General features: G+C 48.7%; 1 protein-coding gene across 3 annotated transcripts in view; it reads left to right on the top strand.

The window, feature by feature from the left end:
* The window catches only part of ACSF3 (acyl-CoA synthetase family member 3), a 69,105-nt gene that overhangs the window by 16,327 nt on the left and 31,713 nt on the right, over positions 1–21,065 (top strand). For all 3 annotated transcript variants that reach the window (XM_019742690.3, XM_019742691.3, XM_019742689.3), the window contains exons 4-6: positions 6,290–6,444; positions 8,270–8,418; positions 16,026–16,138. In XM_019742690.3, coding sequence (XP_019598249.3) covers positions 6,290–6,444; positions 8,270–8,418; positions 16,026–16,138 — 417 coding nt within the window. The remainder of the gene's footprint in view (positions 1–6,289; positions 6,445–8,269; positions 8,419–16,025; positions 16,139–21,065) is intronic.

The raw sequence follows: 21,065 nt of genomic DNA, 5'->3' as shown, positions 1-21,065 counted from the left end.
GCCCATGCATGGACATTAAGTATGCGGCTCATGCATGTAAATTTATGTGTACATCTGTGTAACAATTACCACCCGGATGAAGACAGAGAACATTCACGTCACCCCAAAATGTTCTCATGCTCTTTCTCATCAATGCCCCACATCCGCACACACGGAGAGGTAGCACTCGTCTGGCTTCTGTCGGCATAGGTTAGTTTTACGTGTTCTTTATGTAAATAGACTTGGCAGTGTGTGTTCTTTTGTGCTTTTTAGTTTATCATCACTATTTTAAGATTTATTCTTGCATTGGACCAAATGTAATTTGTTCTTGTATTGCCGTGTTGTGTTGTATGAAAGGCCACGTTTATCCATTCCGCTATTGAAGGACCTTGGATGGTTTCCAGTTTGAGGATATTATGAATAAAGCTGCTACAAGCGTTCTCATACAGATCTTTCTGGAGACGTTTCTGCTGGCTCTGTGCCTACACTGCTAGATACTAGCTGGGTTGGACGTATGTTTCACTTCGGTTGAATAGCCGAAAGGTTCTCCAAAGCAGTTGCATGGTTGACACTTTCACTAGCACCGTCTGAGCGCTCTGGTTCCTCCACCTCCTACTCACACGTAGTATTGTCAGCCTCGTCCTTCTAGCCACTCAGGTGGGTGTGTTTTCATTTCCTTTTATTGAAGTGAAGTGCACGTGAAGTGAAAAGTACAGATCTAAGTGTGTGATGCAGTTATGTTTTGATGAATACCCCTGTGTAACGCACACCCAGGTCGGGATATAAAACATTCCTACATGCCAGCAGTTCTCTCAGGCCTCCTTCCACTCACCCTGCTAGATGCAGCTGCCTCTCCTGAGTTTTACTCCTCTAAGGCGGTTTACCTGCTCTTAAACTTCGCATATAATGGAACCACAGCGTTTGTGCTCTTCTGTGTCTCACTTCTTTTGCTGAGCATAATATTTTTTGAGATTTATCCATATTTCATGTGTCAGTGCTTATTTCCTTTCTGTCACCAAGTATCCCACTGTTGTTCACCCATTTTCCTGTTAATGGACATTTGGGCTGTTGCCCCGTTTGGCTTTATGAATAAAGCTTCTGGGAACATTCTCGTGTCAATCTTTTTTGCACATGTATGTTTTCATTTCTCTGGGGGCAAATACCCAGGGATAGAATTGCTGGGTAATAGGGTCGTGTATGTAACTTCATAAGAAACTACCAAGCCATTTCCAAAGTGGTGGTCCATTCTGTGCGCCCACCAGCAGGTGAGAGCAGCAGTGCTCCATGCCCTTGCCAACAGGGGGCGATGTCAGGCTTTGAAAATTTCAGTCATCCTGGTGGGTGTGTAACGCTGCCCCCCTGTTGTTAAAATTTGCATTTCTTTGATGAATAATGATGTTGAGTACGTCTTCATATGCTTATTGGTCATTCAAAGATATTCCTCAAGTCTTTTATCCCTTTTTAAATTGGGGTTTTGTGTTTTTTTTGTCGTTTTATTATTAATCTTTAGGTGTTCTTTATATATTCAGGATAAAAGACCTTGGTCAGAAAATCTGTATTGTGAATCGCTCCCCCCAGTTTGTTGTTGCACTTTTTAAAACAGTGTCTTTTGATAAAGAGAATTTTTGGAGTTGATACATCTGGTTTGGAAGTGGTAATGGTGGGCATCATTGACTTATTCTCAGTCCTGGGGAAAGCATTAATGTTCTACTATGAAGTGCGATGTTACCTGTAGTGTTTCGTAGATAACTGTATCTTAGCGTGTTTTTATTATAGAGTGGGTTGAATCATATCGAATGGTTTTTCTTTATCTACGGAGGTGATCATATAGTTTTCCCCTTTATTTATTTATTATTTATTTATTCCTCCCTTTATTCTGTTACTGTGGTTAGTTACACTGATTAAAGTTTATAATGTTTCTAATTCCCTAACCTCGTGATCCTTTGGGGAAACTGTCTTGGTCATGATGCATTATTTTTTTTTATTGCTTGCTAGGCTTGATTTGCTAATATTTTGTTATGGATTTTGCATCTGTGTTCTGAGCAACACAGGTCTATAGTTTTCTCGTGGCATCCTTGCTAGGCTTCTCTGTACAGGGTCATGCTCACTTCCGAAAGGAGTTTGGCCATGTTCCTCGTCTTCTCTCTGTGGGAGCATTTGTGTAAGGCTGAAACTATTCTTTCCTTTGGTAGAATTCACCACTGAAGCCATCTAGACTGAACCTTCCCAGGAAGGTTTTAAATTAAGGAATCAGTTTCCTTAAATATCTTATAATACTTATATCATTTTCTTTTTGTTTCTTATGTCAGTTTTGGTAATTTTTTGTTTTTAAAGGAAATTATCAAAATTGTCAAATTTGGGCCGGCCAGGTGGCTCAGGCGGTTGGAGCTCCATGCTTCTGACTCCGAAGGTTCCCAGTTCGATTCCGACATGGGCTAGTGGGCTCTCAACCACAAGGTTGCCGGTTCAACTCCTCGAGTCCCGCAAGGGATGATGGGCAGCGCCCCCTGCAACTAAGATTGAACATGGCACCTTGAGCTGAGCTGCCTGCTGGATGGCTCAGTTGGTTGGCGTGCGGGCTCTCAACCACAAGGTTGCCAGTTCGATTCCTCGACTCCCGCATGGGATGGTGGGCAGCACCCCCTGCAACTAATGATTGGACACGGCACCTTGAGCTGAGCTGCCACTGATCTCCCAGATGGCTCAGTTGGTTGGAGCTCGTCCTCTCAACCACAAGGTTGCCGGTTCAACTCCCGCAGGGATGGTGGGCTGCGCCCCTGCAACTAGCAATGGCAACTGGATCTGGAGCGGAGTTGTGCCTTCCACAACCAAGATTGAAAGGACAACAACTTGACTTAGAAAAAAGTCCTGGAAGTACACACTGTTCCCCAATAAAGTCCTGTTCCCCTTCCCCAATAAAAAAAAAATTGTCAAATTTATTGGCATGAAGTAGTTTATAATTTCTCTCACTATCCTTTTAATATCTCTAGGATCTGTAGTGATATCTCCTTTAAATGTCTGATATTGCAGTTTATGTTTTCATTCTGTTTATCATTCTTATTTTAGAGGTTTATCGATTTTATCAATCTTTTCAAAGAACCAACTTTGTTGATTTTCTCTAATGCGCCTGTTCTTTCTGTTCCATTAACTCCTGTGCTTTATTATTTCCTTCCTTTAGCTTCATGATACATTGCTATTATTGTTGCTTTAAACAGTCAGGAGTCCTTAAATTTATTTTTTAATTACCCATGTATTTCCTTTTCTGGTGCTCTTTATTTGTTCCTTAGGTTTGTGCTTCCCACTTGGGTTGTTTCCCTTCAGCCTGAAGAACTTCTGATAGCTCTTGTAGCTCTGCTGATGACAAATTCTCTCAGTTTATTTCACTAAAAATGTTCTTATTGCATCTTCCTTTTTTAAAAACAGCTCTCTCGAGATTAACTCGCATACCATAAAATTCACCTATTGTAAATGATTCAGTGGTTTTTAGTAAATTTAAAGTGTTGTGCAACCATTATTTCAATCTCTGCTCCCATGCCCAGCCCCTGGCAACCACTGTCTGCCTTCTGTCTCTGTAGATTTTCCTTTTTCGGACCTTGCATATAAATGGAATCATATAATATATAGTATTTTGTGTCTCGCTTCTTTCATTCTGCAAAACATGTTTGAGTTTCATCCATGTTGTACCATGTATATCAGTAGCTTGTTCCCAGATAGCATCCCATGTATGGCTGTTCCACATCTTTTTCATTCATTTACCATTTGATGGGCATTTGGATCACTTCCAGTTTTTGTCTATTAAGAATATTGCTGCCTTGAACATTTGCATACAAATCCTTGTGTGGACATGTTTTCATTTACCTTAAGTAGATGTGTAGGAATAGAGTTGCTGGGTTGTGTGGTAAGTTTATGCTTAATGTTTTAAGAAACTGCCAAACAGTTTTCCAGAGTGCTGTATTGTTACATTGTTGCCAGCAGTGTATAAGGGATCCAGTGTCTCTACATCCTCACCAACACTTGTTTGTTTTGTAAATTATTATTATAGTCATTACAATGTGGATATGAAGTATCTCGTGGTTTTAATTTGCATTTCCCTAATGACTAATGATGTTGAGCATTTTTCATGGTCTTATTTGCAGCCATAGATCTACTTTGGTGAACTGTCCATTTAGCTCTTTGCCCCATTTTTAATTGTGTTATTTGTCTTTTTATTGTTAGTTTTATGTGTTCTTTATAGATTCTGGACACAAGTCCTTTATCAGATTGATGATTTGCAAATATTTTCTCCCAGTCTGGCTTGTCTTTTCATTTTCTTAATGGTATCTTTTGAAACACACATGTATTTAATTTTGATGAAATCAAATTTTATAAATTTTTAGATTTCATAGAGCATGCGTAGCTAGATAATAGCTAAGAAAATTAGCCTAACCAAAGGTCATGAAGATTTTCTCCTGTGTTTTTTTCCCTAGAAGTTTTATGGTTTTAGGTCATACATTTAGGTCTCTGGTCCACGTTGGGTTACCTTTTTGTGTAAGGTGAGATTTCACTTGTCTCAGCAGTTTGTTGAAAAGACTATTATTCTTTCTTCCATTGAAATGACTTGGTTCCATTGTCAGAAATCAATTGACCATCAATGTATTGGTTTATTTCTGGACCCTCATCTGTTCCATTGATCTGTGTCCACACTGCGTTGATCACTGTTGCTTTAGAGTAAGTTTTGGAGTGGGAGGTATAAGTCCTCCACCTTTATTCTTACGTTTCATGTTTCTTTTGTCTCCTTTGGGTCCTTTGCCTTTCCATGTAAATTGTATGGTCAGCTTGTTGATTTCTGCAACACAGAGCTTGCTGGGGTTTGGGTGGGAGGAATTCTTTGAAGCTGTGGCTCAGTTTGGAGAGACTTGCTGTCTTATCAATATTGAGTCTTCCAATACATGGAGATGGAGTCGCTCTTCATTTACTTAGCTCTCTCTCTTTTCCTTGTCTAGGACTACAGTTATAGCATGTTAGATTGTTTCATGTGGCCCACACATTGCTCTCACTCTAGTCTTTCTTCTTTTCTTTCTGGTCTATACTTCAGTTTAGATGATTTCCATTGACTCATTGTTCACTTCTTTTATCTTTTCTTCTGCTGCATTTAGTCTGGTAAATCTATCCAATATTTTATCTTAATTTCAGATAATATATTTTCTAGTATTGTAATAGCTCTTTTTGCGATTCCACTTCTCTAATGAAATCCTTGATTTTCCCCTCATTTTGTTAATCCTTTTTTCTAAATTCCTTAGCCTGTTTATTGTAATTATTTTAAATTCCTTGTCTGAAAATTCCAACATCTGGATCTTCTGATGGTCTGCTTCTGTTGACTTTTTTTTCCTTAATCCTGGGTCACATTTTTCTGTTTCCTTACATGCTTTGTAATTTGAGGGGGATGCCAGTCATTGTCTTTGCAAGAATATTATTTTTTCCCTGGAGAGGCATCCTTTCCTCTGTCTAGCAGCTAAAGTAAGGAGCTAATTCCTACCATCCAGTTAGGAATTGAGATGGGATGCGTTGGACCACAGCATTAGTTTCCATTTTTCCAAAGTTTCAAATGCCTTAGGGACGAGCTCTGTCTACATTCAGTGCACTGGGCACCCAGCACCAGGAACGCTGGGCTCTCCATCCTGACCATGGACTGACTTACACGGTACTGCTGCTGTGAAAAGAACCACATAATGAGCATAACACACCAGCTTTGTTTGAAGATTAGGGATAACACATGAGCACTTTAACTGGTGAGAAACTTGAAACATCTTTATATTAAAACAAGAAACATCTGTTACAGAGTGAAATACAAAACTCGCTTGACTTTTCCCAATAAAACACAAGTCGTCATCTGTTCACCATCTGTTGCGTGCCCCTCTGTGCCAGTCACTGTGCTGACTCTCAGGTTCACTGGTGCCACTCGGAAGCATCTGAGGTGCCAGCATCTTCTCTGACAGCAGATCCAAGGCTGGACCCGTGTCCCTGCACTTCTCTCTGAACCCTCTCCCTCCTCATAGGTCACCCCTAAGGCTGGGCACAGATGTGTCCCAACAACAGGGCAACTTCTATGGGAATGGCCAGAGGTGTTGTCACTCTATGAAAGTGAGATGCCCTTGTAGGTGGGAGCTGCTTATGGACCCTTTAACGCTCCCGAAAAGGAGAGGCCTCCACTATGAACACTGTTCCTGGAACTGGAGGCATCCATACGTGTGTGTGTGTGTGTGTGTGTGTGTGTGTGTGTGTGTGTGTGTTTTCTAATCTTTTTGCTCTATGCTTCTTGTTTTCTTTTTAGGTTTGGGAAAAGTTCTTAAGTTCTGAAACTCCACGAATAAATGTATTTATGGCAGTGCCTACAATATACACCAAGTTGATGGATTATTATGACAAGCATTTCACCCAGCCTCATGTCCAGGATTTCGTGCGTGCAGTGTGTGAAGAAAAGATCAGGTAAATGAAAACAGTCCATCTTCCCATCCAGAAAGTCTTAAAGATCAGCAAATAGTCCTTATTTCTAATAAATCAGTTCTGCTAAGTTTTAGGAAGCAGTGTTTTCCATTTCCTTTAAAATATACATCTACGTATTTATATCTGCATTCTCTATAGATCTGTGTGTATTTTATATCTGTCTCTGTCCTATCCCTCTGTAGATCTATCTACATGTACGATGTTTCCCCGAAAATAAGACCTAGCCGGACAATCAGCTCTAGTGCGTCTTTTGCTCCAAAAGACGCACTAGAGCTGATTGTCCGGCTAGGTCTTATTTTCGGGGCAACACGGTATATCTCTATCTGTATTCTATCTGTCTTTGTCTGTCTTCTTCTTATGGCACAGTCTGAGGATGAGGGTAAGGACAGTGACTGGCCATCTCCCTCTCTTCCTTTCTGACCCCACATCTACGTCTGCAGCTCTTGGAGTCCTCCCTGCTGGGGGCTCCATCACAACCCCCTTGACAGAGGTGCGCCCAAGTCTTTGGGGTCCCTCAATGGTATGAAGGGTCCTCTGTACTCTCTCAGGAACCTGTAGACATGGCAGGCTCCTCTCCCTGCTTGTTACTGAAGTGTGACCCTTAGAGCGCACACCTAAGTGGGTAGCTTGGTGAGTTTCCCAGGCTCAACAGACGCGTGTCACCAGACACACGACAAGCTATGTGTGTGGTAAGCACAGCCTTTTAACACCACAGTGAGTGAGCTGCCAGACAAACATGAATTTAAAATTCTGAACGTATTTGTGTGCGTGTCCCTGTGGCCTCCGTGTCGCTCCACGCATCTGATTCCTAGTCCTGAAGGAGAACACAGGAAGGGCACCTTTGTTTCCCAGAGAGGATTCTGGATTAGCCAAGATAAATATTTGATGTTGTTATGACTTTGCTCCCACCATCCCTTTGCTCCTCTCCTGTAAACGTTTTGCTGGAACTACAACCCTTACCTGATGTTGCCTGCTGCCCGTCACGTGCAGCCCACCCTGTCACAAGGCATTGTGGGACTGGGCAGCTGTTGAGGAAGGTGTCTCATGCTCGGCCACCAATACGAAAGTGGCATTAGGAGCACATTCTACCCAACCCTGCAGAAACCAGGGCAGGGATACCAGAGAAGGAGAAGAAACCAGGGTTTCCTGGGTTTCTGGGCGACAGAGGCCCTGAGACCGCACCAGTTTTGGCTTGTGGCAGGGCGGGTCCTTGTGCGCTGTACATCCTTGTGAGGAAACACAGTGGTTGTTCCTTCTCCGGCTAGAACTAGAACCCAAAGCTTCTTCCTTTCTACACATGATGCTTAAGTGACATGGTGTACGTCAGAGCAGTTAGGAGCTCTCAGATGTTATGTAAATGTCATTGTCAGCATCGTGAGCTTGTTAGCATGAAGCAGTGCGTACGTCCCCCAGCTGAGGGCTGCCCCCTCTCCTCTGCTCCTCGTACCCCTCAGACCTGGTAGCATTTTATCCACGCACTACATTCTGTTGTAATCATCTTATTGCTGTTACTTTGGATGGTTTGTGAGCAGCATGTTAATTATTTGCAAAGCATGCCACTGAAGACCCTAAAATTATTTTTTTCTTTTACCTTGATTACCCATTCCTTTGAAAGACCTGCTTGCATTCTAAAATATACCCAAAAAATTCTTTTCCAAGAACAAAGTTACATTATAGCCCCAACTACAGTTTGTATCGTGAATTTTAAAATAGTGATGCAGAGTGAAGAATGTTTGACGTCGTTTTTTTGTTGCGCTGAAGAGTAGCATCATTAAGAAGCTAAGGTTGCCTCTGGTTTGCCGGCCAGGTTGATGGTTTCGGGATCAGCTGCCCTACCCCTGCCTGTGCTGGAGAAGTGGAAAAACATCACAGGCCACACTCTGCTGGAGAGGTACGGGATGACAGAGATCGGCATGGCCCTGTCCAACCCCCTGACCCCAACAGCTCGCCTGCCAGGTACGCACACTGCCCTCCAGCGGTGGCCTCCCCTCTGCTCTGTGCCCCTCAGGTGGGCCAGTCTGTGGAGGGTGCTGCCCTACTGGGCCACGAGAACCTTCTCGGGGTGCTGGCCAAGTTGGCTGCTGGCTGGAGCCTCCCAACCAGGTGCCCGGAGCCCTGCAAGGCCAGTGGCAACAGGAGAGACGACACGTGTGGGGGACGAGGTGATAAAATCTACCACCTGTGCTCAGGGACCTACACACGTGTGGCTGGCCCGCTGCTCAAGACAGGTTTTTGTCCTTTGGTCTCCCTATCCAGCCTTCTCTAAGATGTTCCACTCTGACTAGCATTTAAACAGACCTTCACGTCCTGGGTCCTTAATGGAATCTGCAAGCAGAGCCCAAGGCCTGAGATGGGATTGTGTTGTGTTGTATTGTGTTGTTCTGTTCTTGGCTCTCCTCTAGTCCTCATGAGAAGTCATCTCCATGGTGTCCAAAGCACAAGTAATATCTCATTAGAAGTAAAAGTAAAATAATCCTACATCTACAACTATAGCTGTACATCCATTTATCTTGCACATTCCATGAAATTCACCTTTCTCACATTCAGTTCTGTGAGTAGTTGTGTTGCTACCATCACACTCCAAATATTGAATTGCCTCAAACCTTTCCCTTTTTGTGTGATCAGCACCTCTTCTATCCCAGGGTCAGGTCGGCACTTACCTGTTTTCTCTTCCTGTAATTATGCTCTTTCTAGAATGTCATATAAATGAATCCTACAGGACGTGACCTTTTGAGTCTGGCTTCTCTCATTTAGCGGGACACGTATGAGACCATCCGTGTCGTCACGTGTCCTTTTCCATTGCCACATAGGATTCATGGTGTGGACAGGCCACTGTTTTTCAAACTGTTTACCAGCTGAAGGATGTTGGGTTGTGTCTAGTTCTGGACAGTTGCCAGCAGAGTTGTTATAAACATGGGTGTGCAGGTTTTTGTGTGAGCATCTATCTGTCTTTACTTCTCATGAGTAAATACCTCAGAGTGGGATTGCTGGGTCAGAAGGTAGTCTGTATTCAACTTTCTAAGTAGCGCCAAACTGTCTTCAGAACAGCCCCTTATATAGGGGTGATCTTACCCACTGACAGACGAGGAGATAGGCTTCAAGAAAACCTGCCCAAGGCCACAGAGCAGGTACATGATTGAGCAGACATTCACACCGTTAAGCAAGGATGCCCACTTTGCCAGAGCACAGCGGCACAGCATGCAGCCCAGTCTGAAGGAAGAGAGAGGGAGCGAAAAAACGGACGGGAAACTTTCTGGGCCTTAATCACAAGAGCAAATACAAGGCTGAGAAGCCAAGACCGGGAGCCAGGATAGGATGGAGCGAACAAAGGGTAAGGCAGGGACCATCTGTAGGAAGGAGACTCAGGGACTGTCTGTAGGCAGAGGCCCGGAGGCCCAGCTAGGGGCTCACCCTAGGACTCTGGGGGGAGCTAGGCAGGCAGCCACCCTGGAGAGAGGTGCACCAGGAAGGTCCCTGACTGACCTGGCCTCCTCCGGTTCCCTCTGAGTGGGCAGAACCCCAAGACTCCAAATCCCCAGGTTTATTGGGCAGAAATTCCTGAATCTTAAATTATAGCTGCAGCTCTTATTCAGGCCTCAAAGACAGTGTATAGAACATCAGAACGTGGACTGGGTGTAGTTTCTCTTCTGTACACTGGAATCAAATTTCTGTGATTTTTTTTTTCTTTTCTGTAAAGCAAGCCTGTAAGAGTCAAGTGCAGTGTCAGTTCTTTGGTTTGGAAAAAAGTAAATAAAGTAACCCTCAACGTGAAATTCAAGAGTGCTACATGAAAATCCCTAAAATACAATCTCTGAGCATCATTTCTGGAGAAATCCGGTTGAGGAGGGGTTTTTGTGTGTGTGTTTTTTTTGCACCTTTAGGTCTTCTCTGTGCACCTCAACTCCTGGGCTGGGGCTCATTTTTGTTACAGGAAAAAAGGGTCCTTGGCTTCACATTGGCAAGAATTCAAACATGAGCCAATACAGAATTTAAAGTAAAAGTCAGTTTATTTGGCAGAGAGTAAATAAGGAAACAAAGGCCACGCCACAGGCAGGGTGGAGATCTCTAATCACTAGTGGAAGAAAGACCCCCTCCATTGCCCCGGGCTGGGTTTATATGTGTTTTCTGCTTCCATGGGAAAGTCACTGGTGTGGGGAGGAAGGAGGCTAGAGGAACAATGGTATGTTTGACTTCAGTAAGATGGAAGAAGAATCGGGGCAGGCTGGTTTTTAACTCTTGTAAAGTACAACCTGTGTTTAATTTGCCGTGGACTTAACTGCAGGGATGGTCCTAATGGAATCTCTAGTCTTCCGGAGAGATTGCTGTGTCATTGATTAACGTCTGCCTGAGTTCTGTGTCTGAGCACGTAGGCAGCAGGCTTGGAATCCAACCTCCTAGTTCCAACTGCAAAAATAGTCCTTGCGCCCCTCCCCTAGATTAATTTCAGCCGGAGGCTGTGGACTCATGTTGGAGCCCCAGCCTGTGACCCCTTCACACTGGGGACACAGCCATACCACCCTTCCTGGCCTTGTGGGGGTGGTTTCTGGAGTCCCCTTCCTTCCTGCTGCCTGCGCAGCCTCTGAACGTTGCTCCTGTGGTCACCCGAACAAACACCAGGATTCATTTAAAGGTTCTGAACACCTGAGGGGGTGCACAGAAGGGCAAGGTCAGCCTCAAAGGAGGGACTCACTGCGTGAGGGTAGATGTTTGCTGTGTGTTAAGCTCTGGGTTGGATCTGATTGTTCATTCTGTGTCCCATGCGGTTACAGTGAAGGGAGATGAATAATTCATGGCTGAGCGCTGCTGGGCCTAATGACGCTCTAATTGGAGGTTGAGATCAGAGGCGCTAATGGCTCCTGCAGTGGGACTCCGTGGAGCGTTGACAGGAGCTCCAGGACCTTATCGGCCTGTTTCCATTCTCTTGGGACCAGCTGCAGAGCAGCCTCGCTCCCCAGATGCTGGACAGAGCTGCAGGCCAATTAAAGTTATCTGGGAAGAGCTGACAACTGTTTTAGAAAGGTGGAAGAATGACACGCCACTTCTGACTGTGGCCAGTGCTGCTGCCCAGATGGACGCTAGGAGGGGGCGCTGTCCACGTGATGCTAGGAGGGGGCACTGTCTACGTGGTGCTAGGAGGGGGAGCTGTCCAGGTGGTGCTAGGAGGGGGCGCTGTCCATGTGGTGCTAGGAGGGGGCGCTATCCACGTGGTGCTAGGAGGGGCCGCTGTCCAGGTGGTGCTAGGAGGGGGTGCTGTCCAGGTGGTGCGAGGAGGGGGCGCTGTCCAGGTGTTGCTAGGAGGGGGCGCTGTCCAGGTGTTGCTAGGAGGGGGAGCTGTCCACGTGGTGCTAGGAGGGGGCGCTGTCCAGGTGTTGCTAGGAGGGGGCGCTGTCCAGGTGTTGCTAGGACAGGGCGCTGTTCAGCTGGTGCTAGGAGGGGGCGCTGTCCAGGTGGTGCTAGGAGGGTTGCTGTCCAGGTGTTGCTAGGAGGGGGCGCTATCCAGGTGGTGCTAGGAGGGGGCGCTGTCCAGGTGGTGCTAGGAGGGTTGCTGTCCAGGTGTTGCTAGGAGGGGGCGCTATCCAGGTGGTGCTAGGAGGGGGCGCTGTCCAGGTGGTACTAGGACGGGGTGCTGTCCAGGTGGTGCTAGGAGGGGGCGCTGTCCAGGTGGTGCTAGGAGGGGGCGCTGTCCACGTGATGCTAGGAGGGGGCGCTGTCCAGGTGGTGCTAGGAGGGGGTGCTGTCCACGTGATGCTAGGAGGGTCGCTGTCCACGTGGTGCTAGGAGGGGGCGCTGTCCACGTGATGCTAGGAGGGGCGCTGTCCACGTGATGCTAGGAGGGGCGCTGTCTACATGGTGCTAGGAGGGTGGCTGCTGCCCAGTTAATCCTGCACTGCCAGGACCAGCTTGGGAATGGAGTGGGGTGGGGTGTTTCTGGGGCTCTGTCGCTGCCCCACCCATGGCTTCAGTCTCTTTTCTGTGTGGACCTCACTTCAGTGCCATCAGCAGGGCTGTGAAATTCAAGTCATTGTCTCTGCTTTGAAAGTTAACTCTTGCTGGGTTTGTGAGGCCATGATTAATTAAGATTCTGTCAGCACTTTCATTATAGATCTTAACAGTTTGTAACTTTCACTTTGAGAGGGCATAAGAGGCCTTACCTAATTGAGCAGAAGAGCAGGAAGAATGTGTGGAGGGAGGTTTCTTCCTTCTTTTTTTTTTTTTTTTGGTTTCTTCCTTTTTAAAAAAACATTCAAAAGAGAAATGAGTGGAGGGCGGTGTTGGGGAAGCTGGCCTTTTTTGCATGTTCCTCTCTGATAAGAGATATATCTTTGATCTTTGTTTCCATTCCTGGCACAGAGCTCCTAAAACCCTTGGAATTTCCTAGATCATAAGGGTCTTTTTAAATTCATACCAAGCCACTTGCCACCATACCTGAATGTGTGTTAAAGAGATGACTTTTGGAAAACCCCTAAGGATGGTGGCTGGTTGTCAGAGGAACAGGTGATTGAAGGGTTGGAATTCAGCCCCACCCTGACCACCTGGGAGGGGAGAAAGACTGGAGGTTGAATTAATCATGAGCGGTCAGTGATTTAATCAAACCATTGCTGCATAATGGCACCTCTGGTGAATGAGTACATGCAGGTGCTGGGAGGGTGGCTCTCCTGGAGAGCATGGAAGCTTGGGCCCCTTCCCCCATCCCTGCCCTAGGCATTCTTCCAACTGGTTTTTCTGAGGTTGAATCCTTTATAACAAACTGGCCTTCTAGTAAGTAAACTGTTTTCTTGGGTTCCGTGAGCTGCTCTAGCAAATTATTGAACCGCTGAAGGGGATTGTGGTAACTTCTGATTTGTAGCCAAGTTGGACAGAAGCTGTGAGCAACACCACTTGTGACTGGCAGTCACTGAAGTGACCCACTGAAGGTGGGACCGAGCCCTTAACCTTCTCCATAGGCGCCTCCGATGGCTACTGTAAATGGCCAGGCCCCGCATGGGGTGGCCACATGCCTCCTCTGCCCTGAGGCCTGTGGGCAGACCCAGGAGGACTCCCTTGTCCACAAGCATCTCCGTGCGGTCCCAGGGCTTAGATGGAGCCTCTGCTTCCTTCCTCCTGGGGAGTTGAGCGCAGGGCTCACACCTGAGGAGCCATCCCTATCTGAGAGCGCTCAGTCAGGCCTGAGTAGGCGTCACACTGCTGCTAAGACAGTTCCTCTGAAGGAAGGGAACAAGGATCAAGCAGGCTTTTATTTCTGGATGAGGTGGTTGGTCCTGCTTAAGATTCTGTACTTACGTTGATGAAGTGCCTCCTGATGCAATAATCACATTCTGCCTGATTGTTTAAGGTGTGTTCATGGAACTCTTTATCTCTGGCAGGTACTTGAAGAAATCATATCTGACCAGTCTCAGAGGATAATAAATCAATTTCCAGTATTTGATGTTTTCTCATTATTCAGGCTAATCACCCTGCCCAGCACTGCATCACCCTTGCTCAAGCAGCAAGAAACATCTTATTAATACAGATTACGGGCACACTGTCAGCTCCATAGGGCCTATGGCACTGCCAGGGGCGCCTGGTCAGCGTGGCCGGTGTGCATGGCCTGTCTGCGTGGCCGGTCAGCGTGGCCTGTCTGCGTGGCCGGTCAGCGTGGCCTGTCTGCGTGTCCTCCTGCATGGCTTCATCCCTGCCTATCACACACAGCTTTTCTCTTCTGCATGTTATCTGCCCAACCCCTCCCTTAGCCCTTTGTTCCGTGGCTTCTGCACACACTTATCACGGATGATGGCCAACACTCCAGTCACTAAGGGCTAAAGCCAAGGTCAGCCTACTGAAGTTTGACCGTAAAACACAAGCAGTTGGGAGCATCTGGAGACCTTGGACCCCCAGCTTTGGTGGGCGCCCCAGCAGTCCGGGCGGTGGCCCCGTCTGACTCACTCTACTGGTGTATCTGTCAGTCCTCAGCAGACGGTGAGGTCCAGGAGTGTAGACGACAGGAGTTCAACTTGTCAGTGAAAAGAGAGTTCCACAAAGAAAGGGGTCATTTAATCTAGAAAAGAGAATGAGCTTGAGGTCCACTGGAAACTGAATTTAGAGTGTGCAGAATGGCAGTTGGTCTTGACTGTGCCCAGGGTCAGGCCAAGGCTTTCAAGTTCGGAGAGGGCTGGGCTTGGACCCATCTCCACATTCTCAGGCTGGTGCTTGTCTCTGGTCCCCATGTCTTGTCTCCACACCGGAGATGAAATGCCCATGCTTCCAGGCTGCCTCAAGTCCTGAGTGTCCTGGAGCCTGTGTGGCCGCTAGCTCCAAGTAGATACACCCCCAAGAAGAGATGGGAGGACATACATCGTACGATTCTTTTTGTAGGAAATGTTCAGAGCAGGCAAATCTGTAGAGACAGAAATTGGATTAGTGGTTGCTGGGGTGTAGGGGTGAGGGGTGTGGGGAGTACTGCTGATGGGCACAGGCTTCCTTCTGGGGTGATGACTGTACGTAGATGGTGGTGAGGATTGCACAACTGTGAACGTGCTAAATGCCACTGATCTGCCACTTTATAATGATCAATTGTATCTTACATAGATTTCAGTAATTTTAAAAATCTTTGGAAGCAAAAAAAAAAAAAAAAAAAGAATAAAGAAATGGAAGGATGCTGGTCTATCTGCTTGCTGCCTGGACAGGGACCCAGATTTCTGACCAGAGTGGAGGAGCAAGGCTTCCAGGGCATGGAACAGCAGAGAGCTCACCAGGGTTATGGGACCCAGGACTTGCCCCCTAGGACCTCAGGTGCAGAAGACAGGCCGAGGAGCACTGTTGTCGCAAAACGAGACAGATGTGACAGACCTGGGAAGGGTCTGGATCGAGGACACTAAGGGATCACAGAGAGTTTGCTGACCCGGCTGCCTGGGACTTTTATCCCCTGACAAATCCTCATTGATTCCAGCAGTTAAAATAAAGGGCCTGACACCTGGAAGTGATTTCTCATAGATGCTGAGCATTTGGTCTTGGAATCTCTGCCCCACCTTAGTCATTTATTACAGTGGTTGGGGGGATACGTCCGTCCTGGTCACCTGCCTTACCTTTGTGGGTTCAAAGTTTGATTGTGAGCTGGCTGAGCACGCTGGAGGCTTCAGGTGGGATGAAGACACAAGAAACCACGGGTGTCTAATACATGACCCCAAACACCAGTGGTATTATCCCCATATCACGAGGATCCCTGCTCACTCCCCAGCTTCATGCATCGGTGCCTCTTGGGACCTTCTCTGGACAGGGGTACTGCAGTGCTGTTACTGCCCAGCCACGTGCTGGGGTACAGGTGGAAGCTGTCGCTGTCCCACCCTGGGTGCCGGGACCTTCCTGAGATGACCGGAAGGCTCTCTGAAGCATTAGGAGCCAGCCTCACACACATTGGCAGCTGCGAGTACTGACTGCTGCTTCTGCAGCTGGTGGGCACCTGCGTCACCACGTGGGGCCCCCTTGGCTCCTGGGTCTTCTCCCCTCTGTGCATGACCAGGACCCAGGTGGCATGCAGTCCTCTCCTTCGGAATCCCTCTGACCCCATGTTTCTCCTCTCCCTGCAGGTTCTGTGGGGACCCCACTGCCAGGCGTCGAGGTACGCATTGTCACAGAAAACACGCAGAAGGACGGCTGCCCCTACGTCCTCCATGTGGAAGGAAATGAGAAGGACACTAGGGTGAGTCACTCTGTTCTCAGCTGGCAGCACATGAGTGTCACATGGTCATAACTGCCCAGCAGGCCAGTCACAGAAGTCGAGGGTCTCTGCTTTGGAAGTGGAGTCCCCACTGCGCAGGAACAGCCCTTCTGGACAGTGGAGATGCTCCCGGTAAATGGCATTTACCGAGGGTGCCCATTAGTGTTTCCAGGCACTGCCCGCCGTGTAGACAGTGTAAGAGGGCAACCACGACCCAGCTGTGCCCCGACCTCCAGCGCTCTGCATGTCTCCTCCCTGCGCTCTGTCCACTAGGGCTGCTTTGAGGTGGGTCATGACAGCCTTGGATAAAGACAGCCCAAATTCAAACAGAAGTCGTCGTAGGTAAGATCTGGTTAAAAATTCTGTGCTGGCAGCACCCTGGCACCCACTCAGAGCGGATGCCAACATAAGATCCCACGGCAGGTGTGGCCGCTCCAGCTGAAGCCCTTTGGGCCAATTCACAATGTCCTTAGAATTAAGGTTACACGCTTCTACTGAAATCATTGGTAGGTCTCTCTCTCAGTTTCTATATTATTCTAAAATTCTAAAATGGACAAGGGTGAAGAAGAAGAAAGGGACGCTGTTATCTTATTTTAGTGAAGATTTTAATAGCTACAAATGTGCTGATCATAAGTGAAGGGGAGTCGCGGAAAGGTTTAGGGGATTAGTAGGAAATGGAATTTTTGATTTAAAAGGAAATTATTCTCTCTACAGCTGATATCCATATTAGACATCACATGTGACTGATTTGATTTCTGATACCCTGAGGTTTCAAAAGATGAAAGTTGTGAGTCCTCATTGCAGCGTTTCCTGCTTTCTGAGCACCATTGGCCCCCGTGAGTCTCCCGCTCTGCATCCCACATGTGCCAGGAGGGCCTGAGGCTGGGCCATCCCCTGTGGGCCATGGTTTCCACGTCTGAAATGGGAGGGTTGAAGAGATGGTTGTTGAACATTTTCCTGCGAGCAGATAGGTGGAACTTGGGTGCTTTTAAGTGGAATTTTATGGACATTTTCAGAAGGACATCAAGAAGTAGGTGTTCCGCTGACCCAAGAAAACCTCTTACTCCCTCCCGTGGAGGGTTCTCGCTGCTTTGTTACTCTCTCAACCTCCCGTTCCAGATGTGCTGGCCTCCAGATAAGGCCTTGCTCCTTCATAGCCTGTGGGCAGCTTCCACCCTGAGGGTCCTGAGCCACTGCTGTCACTGCCTGACCGCCCTCTGCCTTGGCTCTTCGTCTCTGCGCTGCTGGTCTAGAGCCTTCAGCCACACCCACACCAGGGGTTCTTTTCTGGTTCTCACCCTGTGCCATGCACTGCACCCTGCCCCCTGCCTCTTTCTAGACTCCTGCTTACCCCCAGGTCACCAGTCCTCCATGCATTTGATGGCTGCTTCCCCGCTGGGTGCTCAGCCTGTATGCTGGGTGTGCATACAACCAGCTGAGAGTGCTGGCCAGGGTGTGGGTTCCAGGGACACTGCTCCATCAGGAGGTACCCAGCAGAGAAACAGTGGGGGGGGTGGGTTCATCAGACGCTAGTGGCACAGGCAGCATCATCCATGACGGTGCCGCCTCCGCTAGGTGCCGGTCACCTGATGGCTCGTCCTCCATGTGCACCTGTTCTGCCGGAAGTGGCAGAGGTGTTGCCAGAGAGAAGGGGTGGGGGTGGGGAGCAGCTTCCTCTTAAATTACAATACAATTTAACTACTTCACACCTGCAGTGACAAGCAGTAGGCGATCTGACAGCTCCTCCTCGCCCGTCTTTAATTGTTTCAGTCTATAGACAGTTGTGCACTGAAAACACTTAAAATAGAAAGAGCTGGCAGACCCGGCCTGCAGCGTCTTGACAATCAGGGAGAAGGCAGCACTTGTTCCACAGGATGGGGGCTCAGGAGGAGTGGGCGGCATGGGCTGGGGGCCTGATGGGCCATGGAGGCTGGAGGGGGCATAAGGGAGCCAGGGTCTCTTCCTCCCTGCATAGTGAGCCCATACAGATGCACCCTGACTGTCTAAATGTGAAAGTAAGGAGATTTAGCACTTGCAACAGCGTGTTCTAGAATGTTTGCAACTCAATGAAGGAATCAGTGTGACAGTCCAGACTAGAACTGCCTCAGTGGAAGAATGGAGGTTGAGGACTGCTCCATGGGAGGACACACCAGAGGGCCTGTTGTCCCGCACGTGGGAATATGGTATATCTGGACCTAGTGTTTGGTTCTCTGACCAGTAGGGCTGAGCTAGGCAGAGGCCATCCCTGGGGTGACCAGGACCACAGGAGGGACCCCTGGTTAAGTGCCGGCTGCAGGGACCTGCTTCTCTCTCCCTACGGTCTTGCTTGAAGGAGCCCCCTGCCATCGTGGCACTATTTGCCTGATTCCACCTCCAGTACAGTAGGACACTTAGTTGTAGCGTGTTACCTGTGAGGGCTGCAGCCCAGAAACAGGGCTTTGTGGTCTCACCCATGGATAGAGTGGCAGCACCTCCCTCTTGTGTCTTGGTGGCATTTATCAAACTTCCTCTAGCCTTTAAAAGTGGGGACTCAGAGATATTGTTCCATTCTCCCTCACCCTGGGACTTTGTAGAGTGAGAACAGAGCAGGACACAGGCAGTGACCTACATGGAACTTTCCATCTGGGCTCTCCGCTCCCTGAGATGCGGCCTCAGCCCGAGCAGCTCAGGGCCCACACCCGTGCCTGTGCCTTCCCGGGATTCCCATCAGCACCATAAGTAGGGGTAGGCTGGTCCCCGGGCAGGGTTAGGCCTGAAGGCATGAAAACTGTGAGGCCCAGACCGTCCTGAAGGAGACACGTTTCTGTCAAATTCAGTGACATGTCTTAGAGGAAGTGGAAACGAACTTGTGGCCTCGCTGGGGCCTGTGATTACTAACAAGTAAAGGAGGAAGCTGTGATGAGCATGCTGACAGTCGGTGGAGGGTGGCTGGCCTCTGATGCTGCCCAGGGCTGCCATCCGCTTGGTTCTAAGCAGATCGTGAATGTGGGGCTGAAAAGTGTTGATACTGTCTCTGAAAAAGGGATTTGCCAGGCACAGTCCTTCCAGTTCCTGTCTGATACATCATAAGTTCTCAGTTAGTGCGGCCCGAACTAGTAAGGACTGACTTTTTCATGTTCAGAAGTCAGGATGGCGGAAGATGATTTGTTTCAAGTGGTTTATTATTAGTAGTCTTAGTATTATTTATCGGAAATAATTTTAAACTCACAGAAAATTTGCAAAAATAGCGGTACAAAGTATGCTCACATGCCCCTCCCCCAGACCACCTATGGTCAACACCTGCCACCCTGTCTCCACACACACACAGGGTCCCTGTGCGCCCTGCGCCATGGCCCTTCACCCAGAACACTCCAGAGCGGGGCTCCCTCGCATGACCATGGCGCGGGATCAGCGTTCACGGGTGTAACATCCTCGCGAGCTTTCCTCTCCCACACCGTGGTGTTCCTCTTGTCTGCCGACCCCGTGATGTCACGTGTGGCAGGTTCAGCCTCAGGTCAGGGGTCTCCTTTGCTTGTCATGGGGGACGTCTTGAACTTGGAAATGCCTCCTTCTTAGCCAGATGGTCACCAAGCCCTGAGACCTGAGTGCCAGGCATGACATCAGCACAGGTAGCGTTTGTCACAGAGAAAATGTGCTGACTGAGCAGGAGTGGACTGTGGTGACGGTGAGCACAGAACATGGAGGTTCAGGGAGGACACCTTAGTGAGAACCTCCCCAGGGCCAGCCTGCTGTGGGCACCATGGCCCCGCTTCTCCCATCCGCTCCTTCCTTCTTTCATCCAACTAGCACATGGGCCAGGCTAGCCGAGCCCAGGCTAACCTCTCTGGGCCGGGCCCTGGGCCCCGTGTTGCTGTCAGAATTGGCAGACAGGTGTCTGCAGTAATGGCGCCCTCCGTGGCACACCCGTGCCGTGCGGTGTCCCTCAGGCCTCTACAGCTTGAGAGCACTCCATGCTTCTCTGGCCAGAAGACACCACGGAGAATCAGGAGCGAGTGGCAGGGGCTCCTGGGCCTCTGTCTGCCCTGAAAAGGGGCGCCCTCCGGGGCAGAGGGGCAGCTGGGCCGTGTGGTACTTCGCAGACAGCAGGAGGATCCCTGTTAGCTCCCACAGGCAAGAGCAGGGGGCTCTGTCACGCCCACATCACCCCTTAGCTGAGGAGGCAGGGGGAGGCCTGGGCTGGAGGGTGGGAGGGGCCTGTTACAGGTCGGAAAGGTGACTCGCTTGTACTGGGAATGGTAAAGCACACCTGTGTGCCCCACAGCACAGTCTGGGCTCTCATTGCGTATCCTCATGCAGTGACACCATCGTGTCTCCGTGTCCCCAAGAGTGTGGCTGCCCTGGCCATGGCTGCTTGGTAACATGGCCAGCAGCCCGGGGCGCTCAGTTATCCCAGCCATCTGCGGCTCTGCTGCCAGTGCATCCTGAATCTTGCAACTTTTGTCTGGTGGGACTTTAGGCACGGGAAGAGTGGGCGCCCTGCCCCTCCCCCTCCCCACGGGGAGCGTCTCTGCACTGTTTGAAGTGGTTCCACCTTCAAGGTTTCCTCTGTCTGCTGCCTCCCTGCTGGGCTGGGTTAACGCGCCTGCCCAGATCTCTGGCTTTGTTTGCTGCGATGCATCTTTCATGTGCCACAGCCTCCAGCTGCCTCACGCCTATAAACTCTGCGAGCACGTCCCGCACTCTCTCTTTATTTATTTATTTTTTATTTTTTGAAATTGCTCACTTACATGAGAGCCCAACGCCAGCTAGCAACAATGGGGTCCATCAGCAGATAAAGGGCTTCACAGCTGTACGTAATGCACAGGGTAACCGGGCCTTCATACAGAATCATCATCTCTTGCTGAGGATGCAGAGACCCGCGTGGGACGTGCATGGGCTGGAATGGGAGGACAGCAGCAGTGAGCTTTGC

This window comes from Rhinolophus sinicus, chromosome 8 (genome assembly GCF_057876585.1).
Source record: "Rhinolophus sinicus isolate RSI-liver-muscle chromosome 8, RSI-T2T, whole genome shotgun sequence".
Classification (NCBI taxonomy): domain Eukaryota; kingdom Metazoa; phylum Chordata; class Mammalia; order Chiroptera; family Rhinolophidae; genus Rhinolophus; species Rhinolophus sinicus.
This window is presented reverse-complemented; position numbering and strand designations above follow the sequence as displayed.